This window comes from Etheostoma cragini, chromosome 7 (genome assembly GCF_013103735.1).
Source record: "Etheostoma cragini isolate CJK2018 chromosome 7, CSU_Ecrag_1.0, whole genome shotgun sequence".
Lineage (NCBI taxonomy): Eukaryota > Metazoa > Chordata > Actinopteri > Perciformes > Percidae > Etheostoma > Etheostoma cragini.
Window position 1 is genome coordinate 1,475,192 of NC_048413.1, and position 19,974 is coordinate 1,495,165.

A 19,974-nucleotide genomic window follows, 5' to 3' on the forward strand; every position below is an offset into this window, starting at 1 on the left:
TCTTTTATATAGACCTTAGTGGTCCCTAATACTGTATCTGAAGTCTCTTTTATAAAGACCTTAGTGGTCCCTAATACTTATCTGTAGTCTGTTTTATATAGACCTTAGTGGTCCCTAATACTGTATCTGAAGTCTCTTTTATATAGACCTTAGTGGTCCCTAATACTGTATCTGTAGTCTCTTTTATATAGACCTTAGTGGTCCTTAGTGGACATTATTTCAAAGCACAGCGGAGTTGCTAACGTTAGATGCTAACAATAAAAGCGCACACGTAATTCTGTATCAAAGTGACAGACATACTTTAGAAATACGGTAGGAACAGCAAAAAACACAACAACCTTGCCTCCCTCTCCACCCGACGGACAGACACACTTCCTCGGCTTACAATTACGGTAGGAAGTGCTGGAAATAACACCACCTCACCCGACTATTGGCTTAGAAGTGCGGCAACAACCGCTAAACACACTGCTAACTCACGGTCCTTCTTCCCAAGTTACAGCGCACCCCCCCCCCCCCCCCCCCCCCCCCCCCCCCCCCCCCCCCCCCCCCCCCCCCCCCCTTGGCTTAGAATAACTCACCACCGTCGGCTACGGCCGTTGAACAGGCTACACGTTGTAAACAGCCATGGCCGCTTGCCTGGTCCTCCGGTAACGCTAGCTAGCAGTGAGCAGGGTTAGCATGGCTACGTTAGCCAGGACCAGTCACTTTACTGGCTGTGTCTCAATTTGTTTTTGCGAGTAAACTTGGGTACTTTAGCTATATAATTAAATATAAGTAAATGAATGTTGAAATGACATAAAATGCCAGTCCCTTGAAGCCGGGATAAATTCGCCTGAAGCTAATGCTTAGCTACCTGTTCAGGAGGAAATTAGCCACCTCTGCGTTCTTTTAGGCTCTAAGCTCTCTCTATCTTTTAAATACGTTCCATCTCTAGTCGTGCAACTGTTAGAAACACGCCATTTTTTTTTAGTTTAGGTAGAATCTATCTCCGTTGACCCTGTTCCTTTGTTTGCTGCTTTCATGTCTGTGCTAACATTACAGCTGTAGCATGCTGGATTTAGGTTTTTACAGGTAGGCTATATCTGGCTGTCAAACAACACACAGGCCCAAACAGAAACAGAAATTCCATCACGGAAAGGACATTTTAAAATACTAGCATTAGCATCGTTGTCAGAATAAAATAGTATTTCAAATTAGCATGTTTCCTTAATATCTGATGATACATTGGATAATTTTCGGATGTATTACAGTAAATATATTAAGTATTGGACATATAAATTGTCAAAAGTAAAAGTAGGCCTAGTATAGCTATTTTCTGCTTTAAAAACAGGTCTGGTCTATTGTTGGTTACCTTTGGCAGACTGAAACCTGTACCCTTTACTGTTAAATGGGCGTGTGTGATCTAGTGAAGCCTTTCAAAACTCTGAAAGCAGACATGATTCATTCAAAGTAATATTCAGTATATTGCTACATCAAGGCATTTTTACTCTTATGTATAATCCACAGGGCTTTCCTTCAAAATCAGCATGTATATTAGAGGGGTATTACACACAAATTATGAATGCTCAGCCTATGAACAGGTGGATGTAAAATGTCTTCTGTGGATCGGGAGGAGCTTTGTCAAGTCTGCCTGTGGAATTCCAAAATGACATGCTATTTTTAAGATAAAACAGAATGCGAGAGTTTTAAGTAGCCTATTTCTGAAACCTTAGTATAATACCAACAGTACATAAATCCCTTTGAATTTGGCGGCATAGGGGCTCAGGTCTGGTCCCTTCCCAACGGTGGCGTGTTGAGCATCGGGGACCATGGTCGCCACCAATTTCTATAGTGATGTCACTTGAGTCCAGTTATTTACTACCTAAACCTGCTTATTTGTGGTTGTCATCGTGTGACAGTGTTGAGGTCAAAGAGAGAGAGAAAGAGAGAGAGAGAGAGAGAGAGAAAGGGGGGCAGGTTCAAGTCCCCATACAGATCAAAGTGTGGTGGCGGACTGGTAGCTGGAGAGGTGCCAGTTCACCTCCTGTGCACTGTCAAGTTGCTCTTGAGCAAGGCACCATACCATCAACTGCTCAGGGCGCCATTCCATGGGCAGCCCCCCCACTCGGATATCTTGCCATTAGTGCATGTACAGGTACTGAGCATGTGTGTGTTATTCAGGCCTGTGTGTACATTGTACATTTCCCTTTGTAGGACTAATAAAGAATATATTATTAGTATTATTATTATTACGATGGCAAGTCTTTCAGGTGTATCAGTTTCAGTGTTTGGTGTTTACTTTCTTAATGCTGGAGGCACAAGCCAACAGTTTTAGTGTCTGTCTTTTTATTTTGTCAATTGCCCAACTCTAGTCTGAAGACCACCAATTTGAAAACTGAAAAAAACATTCTGGGCGTGTAGAGTTGGAAAGAAGGGATTTTACTAGTAACTACAAATCTAACTCTTTGGTGAAAATGTGACATGGGTCCCCAAAGACACATAGGCAGGGTCACAAGCCAAAAAGATAGGAAACTACTGGTTTCTTTACAATGTATTTTTTTGATATGGTTGTATGTTTAAACTACAACCTTATTGTAGAAAATTACAGTTGGCTAACTACAGTTCAATGAGGATAGACATGTTTGCAGATATGCAAATTAGGTTTATTGTACAGCTCAATAAAATGCACAAAGTCTTTGGCGATTAGACTCTATCGCTGTACAAATATTTCATATATCTATAGGGAACCATCAGGCTCTGGACCGGTCAGCTGGAGTAGAGGACTGGAGGTTGGCTCTTGCAATTTGTGTATGATTCTGATTGGTTAAGCAGGAAGGTGACCGCCTCCAACAGCTGATTCCATTTAGGAAGAGGGCATAGATTCATTTTTTTTTATTAAAGATTCATATCAAACAGACAACAAGGCACATTGCAAACATACTCAGTCAATTCTACAACAGGATTTGAACATGGAGTACGACACTGATACATTTTTCCAAAAAACAGACAAAAGGGAAAAGAGACACTAAGGAATGAGTTTGCATAAACATTCATGAAAAAGTAGGGCTTTTTTTAGTTTTGCAACATTTCGGGGAATGTTTACACAGAATTGGATCATTTAGAAAGACATTAAAGACAGGGGATGCTTTAAGAAATCGACATTTGTGTATGAAATATTTTGCCATTAAATCAGATCATTCACTCCAAACTCAGTTGTTCTTTTCTCCATTTGAAGTCCAAATTTAATGTATTCATATGTTAAAACATTTTCCAGTACTGAGTTATGCTACTAAAAAATACTAATACTAAGTACTAAAATGTAATGAGAGTAGGCCATAGCAGCAAAAAGTATCAAGTGCTTGAGTAAAAGTAGTCCTACTTACTTCACACCAGACACGATCCCTACGCACATATCTGTCATTTCCATAGACTTTTTTTGTTTTTTATCCAGTTGCACGTGTGGGCGTATACACTGTGGAGACTGTAACCCTGACACTAGTCTTGCAGGCTACATCGAGCCTGCATCTTGTCCTTAGGCGATAGAGAGCCGATTGACCTTCCGCTGAAACGCTCCCTCCGCGGGTCTCCACCGCGCATGTTTTGCGTGCCTCATGATGTAATACGGCCACACATTGATTTAATTGTAAGTGCAGCAGCATGCTCGAGTAAGTAGCTGTTTGCATATGGATTTTTTTTGTATGTAAAAAAACAAAAATACCTCTTTTTTCATTCGGAGGTGAAGCCGATTTCAGCACCGGAGCTGTCCGAAACTGACGGATGCTGCGGCCGCGTAAACCGATGAAGCTGAGCTAAATCTCTCTCTCTCTCTCTCTCTCTCTCTCTCTCTCTCTCTCTCTCTCGTTCTCTCTCTCTCTCTCTCCTCTCCTGTCCCTCCTCGCTCCTCTGTCCTCCACACGCACAAAACGCTCTGTCATGGCGTCTTCCAACAATGTTACCCCCACCAACTGTAGCTGGTGGCCCATCTCAGCCATGGACGAAGACGGCAAAATCACAGACGGGGAGCAGTGCGAAGAACCGACGGCAGAGCCCAAACCCTTCAGTAAAGACAGGCTCGTTTTATACCACTGGACGCAGTCTTTCACCTCCCAAAAGGTAAAAAAAAAACACAGCAGAGCATAAAAATGGAGGTGGCTCCACGTCTCTCTGCATGATGCTACAGAGTGGAGCTCCCTGTGTTGGTTTGTTATGATTTGATTTTTTTGCGTGTGTGTGCATGCATATTCCTGCACATACCTCAGGAATATGAATATGATCCTGCAGCTGAGCAGATCTCCGTTAGAAAAGCGCTGCAGCATGGGGCTCATTTTCTCGAGATATAGCCGGATGGATGGTCAATATTCTGTTTATCTACCATTGGGTAAATCACCCCTCATATCTCATCAGCTTCCACTTTTTTTATTGAAATGTTGAAGCTGTTTTGCCTCCTTAAAGCTGCTAAATGTGGTTACAACCCATGCTCTGACACATGACATCCTAAATAATTGATTCAAATGATGTGAAAAAACAACCAAAGGCCACCTTCCCCCTTCTGCAGCTAAATCAAACCATATGTTGTTGTCTTTACGGGCTTCTTTAAGTCTACCTGTGGTTACCTTTGGCAGACAGTAACCTGTACCTTTGCTGTTAAATGGCCATGTGTGATCAAACCAAGCCTGTCAAAACTCTGAAAGCAGACATGATCCATTCCCAGTAATAACCAGTATACGGCTGCAACAAGGTGATTTTACTCTTATGTATAATCCACAGGGCTTTCCTTCACAATAAGCATGTATATTAAAGGGGAACTCCACCAGTATTGCACATAAGTTTAATTTACTCAGCCTGTGAACACATTTGATGTAAAATATCTTCTGTCCAGTTCCATAATGACATGCTATTTTTAAGATAAAATAGAATGCGAGAGGTTTTAAGTAGCCTATTTCTGAAACCTTAGTACAATACCAACAGGACATAAATCCTCTTGAGTTTGGCAGCACTGGGGGCTCAGTCTACTGCTGAGTACTGGGTTTGATCCGGGCCTTTCTTTTTGGAGTTTGCAGGTTCTCTCTGTGTTTCCGTGGGTTTCCTCCCACCATAACGACATGCATGCTAGCAACTCCAACCATTGGCCCTTGGTTTTGGCTACGGGTGGGTGCAGAGTGCAACACTTATGGGCACCGAAATCAGCTCTAGAGTATCCAGAATTGAAAAATGCCTCGTCATTCAACACCCAATTGCAACACCTGGGAAGCGATTCTCGTCAGTGAGCCAATCGGCATGCAGCATGCTTCTACCAAGATCTAATAATGTTTGTGATTGGTTGTCTATAGTTTCACGTCGTAGAGACACTCAGGAAAAACTCTAAATTACACAGAAACGGAGCTCACGTAGTTATTATTTTTTTTAAAGATTTGTGCCGTTATGAGTAAATAAGTAATTGATTTTAAAAAATGGTATAGAAAAAAGTATAGTTCACGAACCTGTATCAAAGTCATAATATGGTATTGATACATTACCCGATACCCAGCCCTAGACTTGGCCACTGCCCCTAATTAAATAGGGTGGTTTCAATGCAGAACATACACTCTTGTATGTGTAGGACAAATAAACGATATTTTATATCATTACAGTTTAGATAACAGTGACTCACTTAACAAATAATTGGCAGATGAATTCATCTTTTTTTACACACCATACGACAGGATTGGTTAAATATTCTTGTCATGACTCAATGCATGCACCATCACTCCACATTGCCCCAGAACAGCCATAGCTCTGTCTCTATGAACTGAAGCATGGTGCTACTGTAGACTCCTCTCTAACCACCTTGAGTTCAGGTGGTTAGAGAGGAATATACAGTAGCACCATGCTTCAGGTCACAGAGACTGAGTCTCATGTTGGCACGTCACTTTCAAGGTTCGATTGTTGGCTCCTAGCCACTTTAGTGTGAGCTAATCCTGGACCTGGAGTAGCTGGAGTAACTTCACAATCATGTGACACTGTGCTGTCAATGCACCGGACTAGTGGGCATGCACAGAAGTGGAAGAAGTATTTAGATCCTTGACTTAAGTAAAAGTACTGATACCATACTGTAAAAATACTCTGTTACAAGTAAAAGTCCTGTATTGAAAATGTTACTTAACCCCATGTTGTCCTCATGTTGTCCTATATCGATGTTCTTTTTAATTACCCAAAATAACATGATTGATTCCACACAACGCTCTTTGGCAAGTACAAATCTCTACTTTCATGAATTTTGGGGCATCTTATTCAATTTTATAGCATTTGAAGAAAACATTGAAGTGGTTTTGAAATAGTATTGAGTAAAAGTTGACATATTCCAGTCTGTGATTATTCATCAACATCAATTCCTTTAATTTTAGTCTCAATAATTATTAATTCTGCTTTTCTGACTCAAACATTAGGTATAATTTCCTATAAATGAGGTTTATTGACCATAAATTCCAGAAATGACTGTAAAACTAAAGTTGATAAGTCAGTGTGACGTAGTGTTAAACGGAAAAAAAGACAAACATTGAAAAAAAGTGTTGAACAATGGAACAAAGAAAAAGTTAAGAAGTGTTGAATTTCAATTTTGACGGGAAGACAACACGAGGTAAAAGTAAAAGTATGTTAGTATCATCGGTAAACTGTATTTATTGTATTCAAATGAAAAGTACTCAATGCAGAAAAAAACTCAATTTTTTTCAATGATCCAAACGGCTCTGGAAATGGTCTAATCATCTCAGTTGGACTTGTAGGTTGTTCAATTGTTGGCTCTTTTAATTTATAATAAACGTTGTATTTTATAAACTACATGTGTTTTGTGCACAAAAATCTTAATTAGTACAGTAGCTCAGTCCATAGGGAGTTGGGTTGAGACTGTGTACTGGTAGCTGGAGAGCCACTGCACCTCCTGCCAGGTGCCCTTAAGCAAGGCACCGGACCCCCCCCCCCCCCCCCCCCCCCCCCCCCCCCCCCCCCCCCCCCCCCCACTGCTCAGGGCGCTGGTCCAGCTGGCAGCCCACTCACTCTGACATCTCTCCATTATTGCATGAATAGGTCCCGAGCACGTGTGTGTATGTCAGGCCTGTGTGTGTGATTACTAACAAACACAGTGTAAATTGTAATTTCCCCACTGGGGATCAATAAACATGATAAATGATCATATTATTAACTAAAGCTGTCAGATGAATACTTCTCGCTGAATTGTTGCGGAGTAGAAGTAGAAAGATGGACAACGCGTGGATATCAGTCACAGCGCTGGATTACTGATGTGTGTTTACAATGGCGTGGGCCTTTTGTTGTTATGCAAGCTGATGTGTGTTTCAAATGGCATTTTGGGGATGGATTTTATGAGATTAAGAGCACCAGGTTGTCCACTCCAGCAGAATTGAACTGAATATTTTGGGCCTTAATGTAGCAGTGCAACATGATCGTTCAAAGTATATCAGCAACAACACCATGAAAGATAGTGTTTTATTTAGTCAATTTACTTTTGTCTAAAAGGAAAACCTACAGTTAACACTTTGGCAATGAAACACTCAGCAAGTGATGACAAAAGAGTCCAGCAGATCCACAGCTCTGTGAAGATAACATCGTCATCAGATGTTCAGGCCAGTTGGATTATTTACAAGTCTGTGCATGCCTCATCCAGTTCAGGAGGAAAGAGGGACGCGGAGCCATTGGATTTGTCCTGCACGCCACATTCTTTATCCTCCTCTTTGTTTATAATGCTTCACGACTAACTTCTGTCGGAACTGTGCTCCCACGGCCATACAGTACATTCATTTACATTTTTATGTTTTGTGAACACAGCCGATGTGGTAAAGATAGAGACAGATGGAGCCTGATACCCTGGAGTAACAGCACATTTAGAGGCCAGCTTCATAGATCAATAGAGCACTGGAAACCTCGAAGCCTGCAGGTTAGAGATTTACACCTTCGATACACCTTCTGCGAGGCTGTGACACGGCAGTGTTCATGACGCCAGCCATTATCGGCTCAGTCATGTAAGAGTTAGCAGTAATTTAATTATGCATTGACAACCAGCGGTGGAAGAAGTATTCCAATTTTTACTGTAGGAAAATACAACGATGTAAAAATACTCAGGCAGGTTGCAAGTAAAAGTCCTGCATTCAAACCCCTAGTCAGGGACAAGTAGTAGTAGTTGTCATATAACCCTACATCAGAGTACTACAATTTCTGTAGTACACTATTGTAGGGTTATATGAGGAAAATATCTAATTGTGGTTATGTCACTTGTAATTGAACTCATGATATTAGAGAGATTTTTTTAATCTTTCTTCTAATTTAAATAGAAAAATATGAAAATTAAAGAACTAATTGATTGTGAGTTTTGGGGGGTCAGTAGTGTGAGTTTTGCAAGGATCTGAACCAGACAAATACTGTCTGTTTGCTGTTGTTAGTCTGTAGGATAGGATTTGTAGGCCGGGACGTCTCCGCAGTCCCACAATGAGTAGTTCTTAGTACGTACCATTTCTGAGTCTGACGCTTTTGAGGAGGAGAGGGGGTGAACCCAGGGCTCGGTTTACAACTATCACCATTTCTAGCTACTGGGGGACCATAGGCAGGCTGGGGGAACTCCTATTAATGTTAAAAACCTCATAAAAGGGAACTCTTCATGCCATGGGACCTTTAACTACTTTATACCAGAACAAAGGAACTGTGCCGGGCTTTGAAGCCGAATAATGGAATTACAACTTCCGGCCCATCACGTGATGCCTTCTGACCCAAAAAGACTTTTTCCTGTAGACATCTCTGAATCAGTGGTTACATTTTTTTTAGCGTTACAACCCCCACATCCGAATCAGAATTTGATCCATTCTGTCTGAGAACATTTGGAAAGTCTAGAGGAGCGGCACGGTTAGACAATTTAATTCCCATTCAAGTTAGCAGAGCGCTATTCGAGTGCATGGGCCTCCCTTCTTTAAAACTCTGCACCCTCAACCAAAAGTTTCTACTGCTCTCAAAGGGTCACATATACATCTGGTATATGTGAGATAAGTAAGTAAGGTGGCAGGGGAAATTGTTTTGCTAAAAAAATATGTATGTGTTACTCTCTTTCTCTAATCTGAGCTTTTTTGTAATTTTTTTACTAGACACTTTGGCTCAAACTGAAATGAAACCATGCACGGGGAACTAGACACTGCTTTTGTGTTGCTTTTATTGTCAAACAATGTGTTGTAGTCTATAAGTTTACCTTTTTAAGTATATATGTTTTTACTAAGTAAAACCTACATCTCTAAACTAGTAACACAGCAGATAAATGTCGTGGAGTTAAAAAACTACAATATTTCCCTCTGACATGTAGTGGAGTAGAAGTATTAAGCAGAAGGAAACAGAAATATAATACTTAAGTAAAATACCTTAAAATTGTGCATTTTTACCAACGTTAACAGGAAATGTAGTAACACTCAGATGTAACCTAAGCTACTGTATAGTGTTACATAATAGGAGTTAATTGTGTGCCTCCCAGGCAGCTGAACTACTTGGCATCATTACTAAGGAGTGACTAATATTATATAACTTACTCTTGCTTAGCAGTGTTATTGTGGGCTTAACCTAGGGACACTTGCAGTGCAAGCCTGGGACCTGGAACCCTTGACAGTTGTGTATAGAAATCCTTGATTTAGTGTGTAACAAAGTCACGCTCATATAGATGTAAAAGCTTTTTTTTTCTAGTTTGACTTTGCAGCTGCATTCAGAGATTGGTTCCTGCTGTCCGATTGAGCGGCCCTGCTGTAATTACTGCGCTCGTGTTACTGAATCATTCAGTATTATTACGTTACACCATGTCTAGCCGTGTTCGGCCAAATGTAGCACTTTATAACCCAAGTGTCATCTCCTTTCATTAATCTTATTCCCACTAAGAACTCTCCATGGACCTTGGCTTATCCTTCATCCCACAAGCAATGCATCCTGAAGGTTTGTGCTCAAACGTTAGCGCGCTGTTAAGCATCTCATTATTTTGCCAGACTAAGCAAATGATTCAGACACGCCGATTTATTCAACACAACACAAACATGATAACTTGATTAAGTCATAAAGTGATAGCTGAAGCTATTAACCACCCTGCTTAGCTTGGGTATTATTGCATTTGCTCTTTTCAGCTAAAGAAAAGATTTGTTGTGTTTCGATTTAGAGAAAACAAAAAACTGGAACAAAAAGACGGACTAAATGATTGCCTTTCACTTCCCACCAGCTGTTTGTGTGTTTGTGATTGCAGGTCCGTCTCGTCATCAATGAGAAGGGTCTGGTGTGCGAGGAGAGGGATGTGAGCATGCCGCTGCAGGAGCACAAGGAGCCCTGGTTCATGAGGCTGAACCTGGGTGAGGAGGTGCCCGTCTTCCTCCACGGCGACACCATCATCAGTGACTACAACCAGATTATAGATTACCTGGAGAAAAACTTTGTGGGAGGTATGGTGCAGTAACAATGTGGTTTCTCTTCATGTTGAGCTTTGATTTAAAAAAATACAAACATGACTCAGAGGCACAGAGAGAGTCTTGCTTTGTGGCTCCGGAACATCGAGTCATGACAGGTCTGTCGAGCTTTTTTCTACATGCTGAAGGTGTGTGCATGGGGTTGTAGTAGGAGCAATACTCAGCATTTAGACGAGGGTCCTGTCTGTGGTCATCTTGTTGTGGGACAAATAAAGGTTTTTCTTATATTCTTGTCTTATCTGATTGGACGAACGCATCACGTGGGTCTGGCTTCTCCGAAATTTCAAAACCGACCATAATGGCGTCTCCTTTGGAAAACAATCTCCTATTTTGAGAAAATAGTTCTCGAAACATGTTTCTAAAAACATTTTAAGCTAGAAATAGGCCGTGCAGCTGCTTAATCTGTCTTCACGTCAGATCAACGAAGGTCAGTTTAAAAGCTTTTTGTCCGATTTTGAGAGGCGTTTGTCATACCACTCGTCATTTCCGGGTTAGCGTGCCACCAATCAGATTGGTCGTTGAGTCCGAGTCACCGAGTCACCGACCTGCCAGACTGTCCGACGGCCGATGATCGGGTTGATGTGTCAGCGTCTTAAGAGGACAAAAGCAGAAAGGCAAGCAGCAAAATAAATTTTTGCAGTACGCAAAAAGGTTGAAATAGGCCCTAATCTATTGGAATCCCACAATTTAATTCTGGTTTTTGGGGTCACGATTTGATTCAAAATCGATTTCCCAACATATGCAGCTAGTTTGAGAATTTATCATGACAATTCAGTATATTTAGGTTATTTTGGAAGGGAAATGTTTGAAAAAAAATACGCACATACCTCTGCTGGTAACAGCTGGGCAGATCTCCTGTTTCTTGAATGACAGCAATTGCTATTCTTACATTTTGATCTTGGGGTTTTCGGGGGAAGATGCCTGGTGTGGGTTGTTGCTTACAGAGAATACGAGGCTGCATTCTTCACCCAGTTTGTGAAGCGGGACTAGCAAAGACAAATGGAAGCCATCACTCCCAGGCCATCTGTCGTCCTTGTACAGTGTGTGTACTGTGCTGTGAAACTCTAAGTGGTTGCAACAATGTCTTTGCAGCAATGGGATTGCTTGGGGGGCAACTTGTGGCAAACGACAGACAGCTGCAAAACAGGAGAGAGAGAATTTCACAAATATAATAGGTAAAAATATGTCAATATGTGCAATGTGGTGTGGCCGGATTGGCTCGGTGGGTAGAGCATGTACTGAGAAGGTTGTACCTCAGGACAGAGGTCAAGGGTTCAAGTCCAACCTGTGACGATTTCCTGCATGACTTCCCCCTTTCTCACCTAGCTGTCTTATCAAATAAAATGTGAAAAAGGCCAAAAAATAATCTTAAAAAAAATATATGTATTTATGTGCATTGTGAGACAGTGATTCAGGTGTAAAAGTCACTAATGTCATCCACTGTCTGTGCAGTTCTAGGAGCAAGCAAATGTTAAGATGGATACACCATATCCTGTTATCTCTGTGGGTGGCATGTCCTTTAGATCCGACAGTTGAGAAATTATGTCATTATGTAATGTCCTGTGAGTCTTATACCAGTCAGATCTGAGGAATGCTGGCCCATAACTGGAGAACTCTCTTGTCTTGAGTTAGTTCGTGGTCACTGGTTGGGAGCAGCGGTGCTTAAAAGCTTTGCAGATGATGTGGTTCACTGCTTGGTTAGTTATGAAGGTCTACAAGGCTTTTTCTGTAGGGCTGTCCTCGACTAAAGAAATTCTTCAGCTCGGTCTGGAAACCTGCACGTTTAATTCTCCTGCTTCGGTTCACAATTTTGCAGAAACCAATCACAAACTGGCTTATCTACCTGGGGCACTATTGGCAGGTTTAACACCATGACGATAGAGAAACAACTAAGCAGCTTCTTGGTTACAATCAACATAGCGGTCACCAAACGCCACCGAAGCGCAGCAACCTGTTGATGTTGGCTGCTGTCGCTTCTCCGTCACCTGGATCGTTGGTCTGATTGGTTGAAGGACTATCCAATTGCGTACAGTCATTTCAACTATGCCCATTGGTCACGCCTCACGTGCAGAGAAAATACAAAGCAGACCCCCCAGACTAACGCTCAGTCTCAAATCCATTGAGCTTGGCTTGGTCTTGTGATAGCCAGACTAGTGTTGCATGCCAGTAACTGTATTTATTTCTTTTGGAACAAGTTACTTTGAAATAGTCTCGCATTGCTAGACCTTCCTCACAGCGCTGCAATGGTTTATTGGCATTTCTTTAAACCAATCCCAATCGTCCTGGGCAGTGCTAAGCGTCGGACGGAGCAGCGGTGCTTCCACAAAATAGCCTCGGAAGGAAGTTTTTTTGGTGGAACATGTGCACGTTCAGAAGATGTTTCAGTTAAAGAAAACTCTGATTGGACAGATAGTCTAGCTAGCTCTCTGGATTTACCCTGCAGAGATCTGAGGAGAGTTAACCATAGTCTTCATAAATCCATCGGAGTTTCAAATGCCAACACAAAGAAAGCGGAAGGTGTGGTGCATCAGGCCGAAATAGGAGTACTCTCTGATGAATGCTGGCAACGTGTGGCCGGAAAAGTGCAGATGTCTCAGAAGAGACTCTCATACCGGTACTCTACTTGACTACGTTATAATGTTGTTGCAGCAGAGAGCTCTCACTGTGTGAAAAATATTTGCAGACTCTCATATTCTGTAAATCTGCATCACTGTCACCAAGACAGTTTGAACTAGGGCTGCTCGATTATAGAAACTTACAGTTGCAAGAAAGAGTATGTGAACCCCTTGGGATCACGTGGAGTTTTGCATGAATTGGTCATAAAATGTGCTCTGAACTTCTTTTAAGTCACAACAATAGACAACCACAGTCTGGTGAAAATACTACACAAACATTAGATGTTGCCATGGTTTAATTGGACATTAATTGGCATGCCTTCACAGTGCAGGGAGGAAAAGGTATGTGAACCTTTGGACTTAACTGGTCGATCCTCCTTTTGCAGCAATAACCTCAACCCTGTAGTTCCAGATCAGACCTGCACATCGATCTGGAGTCATTTTGGACCACTCCTCTTCACAAAACTGTTTCAGTGTAGCAACATTCTTGGGATGTATGGAGTGAAGGTCATGCCACAGCATTTCAATTGGGTTGAGGTCAGGACTCGGACTGGGCCACTCCAGAAGGTGTATTCTGTGCTGTTGAAGCCATTTCTTTGTTGTACTCTTTGGGTAGCTGTCCTGTTGCATCACCCATCCTCTGTGGAGCTTCAGTTGGCAGACAGATGGTCGTACGTTTTCCTGCAAAATGTTTTGATAAACTTTGGAATTCATTTTCCCAACAATCCGTCCAGGCCCTGGGGCAGCAAAGCATCCCCAAACCATGATGCTCCCTCCGCCATGTTTTACAGTGGGGATGAGGTTTGGATGTTTGTGTGCTGTGCCTTTTTTTCTCCACACATAGTGTTCTGTTTTCTTCCCAAACAACTCAATTTTGCCATATATTTTGCCAGTAGTGTTGTGGACCATCCAGGCTCTTTTGCAAACTTCAAACGTGCTGCAACATTTGTTTTGGACAGCAATGGCTTCCTCCGTGGTGTCCTCCCATGTACTGTATTAGCATGTGCCAGAGATTTCTGTAGGTCTTTAGCTGACAATCTAGGACTCTTCTTTACCTCATGAAGCATTCTGCGCTGTGCTCTTTGAGTCATTTTTACAGGACTACCACGCCTAGGGAGAGCCGCAACAGTGCTAAACGTTCTCCATTTGTAGACAGCCCTTCTCACCGTGGACAAGTCTTTTGGAGATACTTTTGTAACCCTTACCAGCTTCATGCAAGTCAACAATTCTTGACCGTAGGTCTTCTGAGAGCTCTTTTCTGTGAGGCATGGTTCACATCAGACAGTGCTTCTTGAAACCAGTAAACCCAAAAGAGGTGTGTGTTTCTGAAGGGCAGGACAGCTGTCAGCAACACATCCAAGATCATCCAACCGACTGGAGTCAAGGTTGGCTCACTCCTGGCTCCAATGAGCTCCTGGAGAGGTCACTAGGCTAGGGGTTCACATACTTTTTCCTCCCTGCACTGTGAATGTTTACATGTTATGTTCAGGTAAACCATGGCAACATCTAATGTTTGTGTAGTATTATTTTAAGCTGTTTTTTTTCTATTTTTGTGACTTAGATGAAGATCACAGCATATTTCAGGACCAATTCATGCAAAACTCCACGTAATCCCAAGGGGTTCACATACTTTTTTGCAACTGTATAATCCACATTTTTTTGATCAATATTGAAATCATGATTATTTGACACGACCACTCATTTTCTTTTGGAAAGATGTTGCATTTATTGAAGTAAAAAAACTGTGAAACAGCTTAACAAATCAAAAGTAAAAACACTTAGAACTGGGACATTTCTCTTAATGCTTTCCCATTACTTTCCCATTGTTTTTTGTGATCATAAGGATTTGAAATTAATAAAAAAAAGACAGAAAAGTAATAACAATTTTGATTAATTGCACAGCCCAAATTTGCTCATCATTTAGTTGCTTATGTGATATTTCCCCCACAGTGTTGCAGTAGACCCCCCAGAGGACCACTGCATGTGGCCCAGGTTGGGCATGCAGGTCCGGGGACTGATTACTCAGCTCTCTGGAGCTGTGCCAGGTGCAGCTCCACCCCTCCGCAAGCTTCTCTGTCTGCCCAAACATCGCCAGGCAAGCAGCCAGCTGACTGTCTCCTTAGTCAGCGATGCCGCACCTGAGTCTGGCTGGCTGTCACCCTGCACACAGATAAAAGCTCCGCCTGCTCTGCTAACCTGTTATTCTGAGTCCCAGAGCAGGTCATTACGATCAACGGCGTCCATGAATTAGGACAGTAAAATAAAGAAAACTTGTTAGAGGAGTAGTTCAACATTTTGGACATTTTGGCATCTGTACAAAAGCCAAAGTGTAAAAAGTATTTGTATCATGGCGCCTAGGTTGATAAGAAGGTCGATGCCACTCTCTTATCTGTCTGTTTAAAGGAGAATTACGGTTGATTTTAACATGTAGCTCTATTGTCTGTAAATGTGGACTGCTGATTGATGTCGTGAATGTAGTGCGTGGTGTGAGGATTGTATTTAGAGTTTTGACAAAGACAATTTTAACTTGTCTATCTAGAGATTTTGTCAGTCTATAGATGTATTAGGGATACTAAACTGTATTAGGGATGATAACTAGATAGATAAAAAGATAGAAAGATAGATAGATAGATAGACAGATAAAGATAGAGAGAGAGAGATAGATAGATAGATAGATATATATATAGATAGATTGGATGGATGGATAGATAGATAGTTAGTCAGGTAGATACATAGATAGATAGTTAGATAGATACATACGTACATAGATAAACAGATAGATAGATAGATAGATAGCTGGACTGATAGACAGATAGATAGATACATACACATACATAGATAGATAGATCAATCGATAGATAGATAGATAGATAGATAGATGGATGGATAGATAGATAGATAGATAGATAGATAGATAGATAGATAGACAGATGGATAGATAGATTGTTACATAGATAAATACATACATAGATAGATAGATAGATGGATAGATAGCCAGATAGATCAATTGATCGATAGATAGATAGATAGATAGATAGATAGATAGATAGATAGATAGATTGATTCATTGTAAAGTATACAAAAAACTATTTAAAAAGAACTGTGCAGTGAGTCAATTAAATATCAAAACTACAAAACAATCAAATATCAAAGCACTGGTAATAATATAGAATGAATTCATCTTCTTATCTAACTCAAATATTCATTTATTTACCCGCTGCTCTATTTATATATTTCCCAAAATATCGAACTGTTCCTTTAACCTAAGCAGCAGATAAACAGAGCAGCGGGTCAGCCGGCCCAGGGGGACCTAATGAACCTGTGTGCTCTATCTCTTACTGCGCTTATTGTGTTTTCTTCACCTGGATTGTGCTTGGAGTCTTACCTCCGTTTCATGGGTTAATGAGTGTTTTCAGGTTAAACCTATTTACTGGAAATTCTCAGAAGCTTGTTAGTCTTCAGGAGATGTTTTTTCCCCTTCCAGAAGGCCTGGGTGTTGAAATGTCAGGCTTTGTGAAACGTGACTGCTGGTGTGTTGCAGAGGGCAACCTGTTACCAGGTTACCGTGCCATGTGTTGTTGTCTATCAGGCAGCAGGAGAATTGGGTTATTTTTGGGGGAGTTACATGCAACAGTGGTTGTGTAGAAACCTCAGGTGTTCTGGAAAGTTTATGAAAATATACCAAGAATATGACAAACTGTGCTGGCTTTATTGACACTGTATACATGTACTTCTGAGTCTGTTTTTCTCCTCAGAGAGCCGTGACAAGCTTCTTGTTTTCACATCGATGTCTCGCCCGCAGACGCGGTGGCTCAGCTGGTTCCTGATGCAGACTCGCCTCTCCACGACCGAGTGCAGCAGTACCGCCAGCTGCTGGACGGTCTGCCCATGGACGCTTACACACACGGCTGCATCCTCCATCCGGAGCTCACCACCGACTCTATGATCCCAAAGTACGCCACCGCAGAAATACGTAGTAAGTGATGCCACCTAAACATTGTGTAGGCTCATATTATTGGTTCATAATTCTGCATTAACTACAAGAAGAACAGGGTAGACGTTTTGTATTTAAATATATATACAAAACACTGTATATATACAAAACATGTATATATATATATATACACACACACACATATATATATATATATATATATATATATACATACACATATATGTATACATATATACAGTATGTATATATACACATGTATGTAGATATATACAGTTTATATATGTATACATACATATATGTACTGTATATATATATGTATATAAATAGACTGATATATATACAGGCCAAAGGTTTGAAACTGCAAACCCTTGGTGTTCTCTCAATGAGCTTTATGAGGTAGTCCCCTGAAATGGTTTCCCTTCACAGGTGGGCCTTGTCAGGGTTAATTAGTGGAATTTCTTTGGAGTTGGGACCATCAGTTGTGTTGTGCAGAAGTCAGGTTGAAACACAGCCGACAGCCTATTGGAAAACTGGTAGAATTCATATTATGGCAAGAACCAATCAGCTAAGAGAAGAGAAACGAGTGGCAATCATTACTTTAAGAAATGAAGGTCAGTCGGTCCGAAAAATTCCGAAAACTTGGAATGTGTCCCCAAGTGCAGTTGCAAAAACCATCAAGCGCTACAACGAAACTGGCTCACATGAGGACCGTCCAAGGAAAGGAAGACCAAGAGTCCCCTCTGCTGCTGAGGATGAGTTCATCCGAGTCTCCAGCCTTAGAAATCGCAAGTTAACAGCAGCTCAGATTAGAGACCAGATGAATACCACACAGAGTTCTAGCAGCACCACATCTCTAGAACTTCTGTTAAGAGGAGACTCTGCGATTATGGCCTTCATGGTCAAATAGCAGCTGGGAAACCACTGCTAAGGAGAGGCAACAAGCAGAAGAGGTTTGTGTGGGCCAAGAAACACAAGGAATGGACATTAGACCAGTGACAATCTGGGCTTTGGTCTGACAAGTACAAGTTTGAGATCTTTGGTTCCAACCACCGTGTCTTTGTTCGACGGAGAAAATTTCACTGGATGGATTCTACATTTCCGAAACCTGGAGGAGGAGGTGTGATGGTGTGGGGGGGCTTTGCTGGTGACAATGTTGGGGATTTGTTAAAAATTGAAGGCATACTGACCCAGCATGGCTACACAGCATCCTGCAGTGACATGCCATCCAGTTTGCGTTTTTGCATTTGACCAAGAAAAACAGTGATGGAGTGCTGCGCCTCCACAGTTGCTGGACCTGAACCCAATCAAGATGGTTTGGGGTGAGCTGGACCGCAGAGTGAAGGCAAAAGGGCCGACAAGTGCTAAGCACCTCTGGGAACTCCTTCAAAACTGTTGGGAAACCATTTCAGGTGACTACCTCTTGAAGCTCATCAAGAAGAGAATGCCAAGAGTGTGCAAAGCAGTAATCAGAGCAAAGGGGGGTACTTTGAAGAAACTAGAATACAAGACATGTTTTCAGTTATATCACAGTTTTTTGTTAAGTACATAATTCCATGTGTTGGTTCTTAGTTTTGATGCCTTCAGTGACAATCTACATTGTAAATAGTCATGAAAATCAAGTGTGTGTGTGTGTGTGTGTTCAGGACACCTGGCCAACGCTGCGACAGAACTGATGAAGTTGGACCATGAGGAGCCCCAGCTGACAGAACCCTACCTGTCCAAGCAGAAGAAGCTCATGGTGAGTTTCAAGTGTTCATTAATGGGATTAAAATGCATTCCTTTAATACATGTCCTCGTGTATAGGGGAGCACTAAAACACTTATTAAACTTATACTGAATCCCATTGTATTTCACCTGAAATTTCCATTAATTAATGCATGACTGACATAATTAAGATATTTTAATGGGATTTGAGGGGGAAATAATGGTTTGTAATAATGAACCCCCTTAACATATTACAGTCCTTTAAGTACTCCTACATTTGGGAAGAAAGAAACAGCATCTTTGTTGAAAAATGTGGATCCTTTTAAGTTACATATTAAGCCCAAACCAGGGCTTAAATCCCTTAAATGTCATATATTTCCGACCCATGAACAGTACAGGAGCAAAGACAGAGATAATAAAGGAGATAGTATTTTGACAGCTCTGTTGGCTTATTTCCCTCATAGTGGCACCATAGACAAAGCCACCACAAGTCAAACTTGTCTTTATTAGGTTTTAACACTGACAGATAGTTGAATTTCCAAGTCTATCTGAGGGAAATTTCAGCCTTCAGCAGTTTCCTTGTATTGCTAAAGAGCTGAAAAATGAAAATGGATGCTCTGTAGCATGCAAACTCTGTACCACTGTACTACAGTACACAGTATATACAGCTCATATTCCCTGGAGAAAAATATATCCCCGCGCATTGATTTAATCACCTGGTTCACCAGTGCTGTGTAAACATGTGGTTTTGAATCAATGAGGCAGAGATGATACGTGTCAGCATGGTTAGCGCCGGGCATGGCAGTGTGTTGATTGGTTGGTTGATCCTCCACTTTGACCGGACTCAATTATCTCAACAACTATACTCTGGGAAATCAGCAAAGCATTAGAATGCTCTCTTTCCGTAAGTCTTTCCATCTTGTTTTATGGGAAATAGTAGAATGGAAGTGTTACTCTTGCCACTGATTTCCACCGACTGCGGAACGGCGCGTCAGCTCCGTGCTCCGCCATCTGTCACCAGGTACGGATTTGATGCGCAACAAAGAATCATTTCTAATGACAAATAAATTATTCTGATAAATGAATAGTTAAAAACTAAAAACTGTCAACCATGTTATGAGCGTTGCATAGTCTGTCCACCAGAGGACGCTCTACAGTGTCCCTGTTAGTGTTGGCATTGCATAGTCTGTCCACCAGAGGACGCTCTTCAACGTCCCTGTTAGTGATGGCGTTGCATAGTCTGTCCACCAGAGGA

At 41.5% G+C, this 19,974-nt stretch overlaps 2 protein-coding genes across 2 annotated transcripts in view; one reads left to right on the plus strand and one right to left on the minus strand.

Annotated features, from left to right (window-relative positions):
* Positions 1–3,575: 3,575 nt before the first annotated feature.
* The window catches only part of gdap1l1 (ganglioside induced differentiation associated protein 1-like 1), an 18,296-nt gene continuing 1,897 nt past the window's right edge, over positions 3,576–19,974 (plus strand). Inside the window, exons 1-4 of the mRNA XM_034875670.1 lie at positions 3,576–4,092; positions 10,229–10,421; positions 16,863–17,036; positions 18,659–18,753. Coding sequence (XP_034731561.1) covers positions 3,913–4,092; positions 10,229–10,421; positions 16,863–17,036; positions 18,659–18,753 — 642 coding nt within the window. The 5' untranslated portion in view covers positions 3,576–3,912. The remainder of the gene's footprint in view (positions 4,093–10,228; positions 10,422–16,862; positions 17,037–18,658; positions 18,754–19,974) is intronic.
* fitm2 (fat storage inducing transmembrane protein 2) overlaps positions 4,024–19,974 on the minus strand; it is a 24,511-nt gene continuing 8,560 nt past the window's right edge. Inside the window, exons 3-4 of the transcript XR_004657149.1 lie at positions 14,852–14,857; positions 4,024–4,034 (exon numbers count right to left, since the gene is read on the minus strand). The gene's annotated coding sequence lies outside the window, so the exon portion shown is untranslated. The remainder of the gene's footprint in view (positions 4,035–14,851; positions 14,858–19,974) is intronic.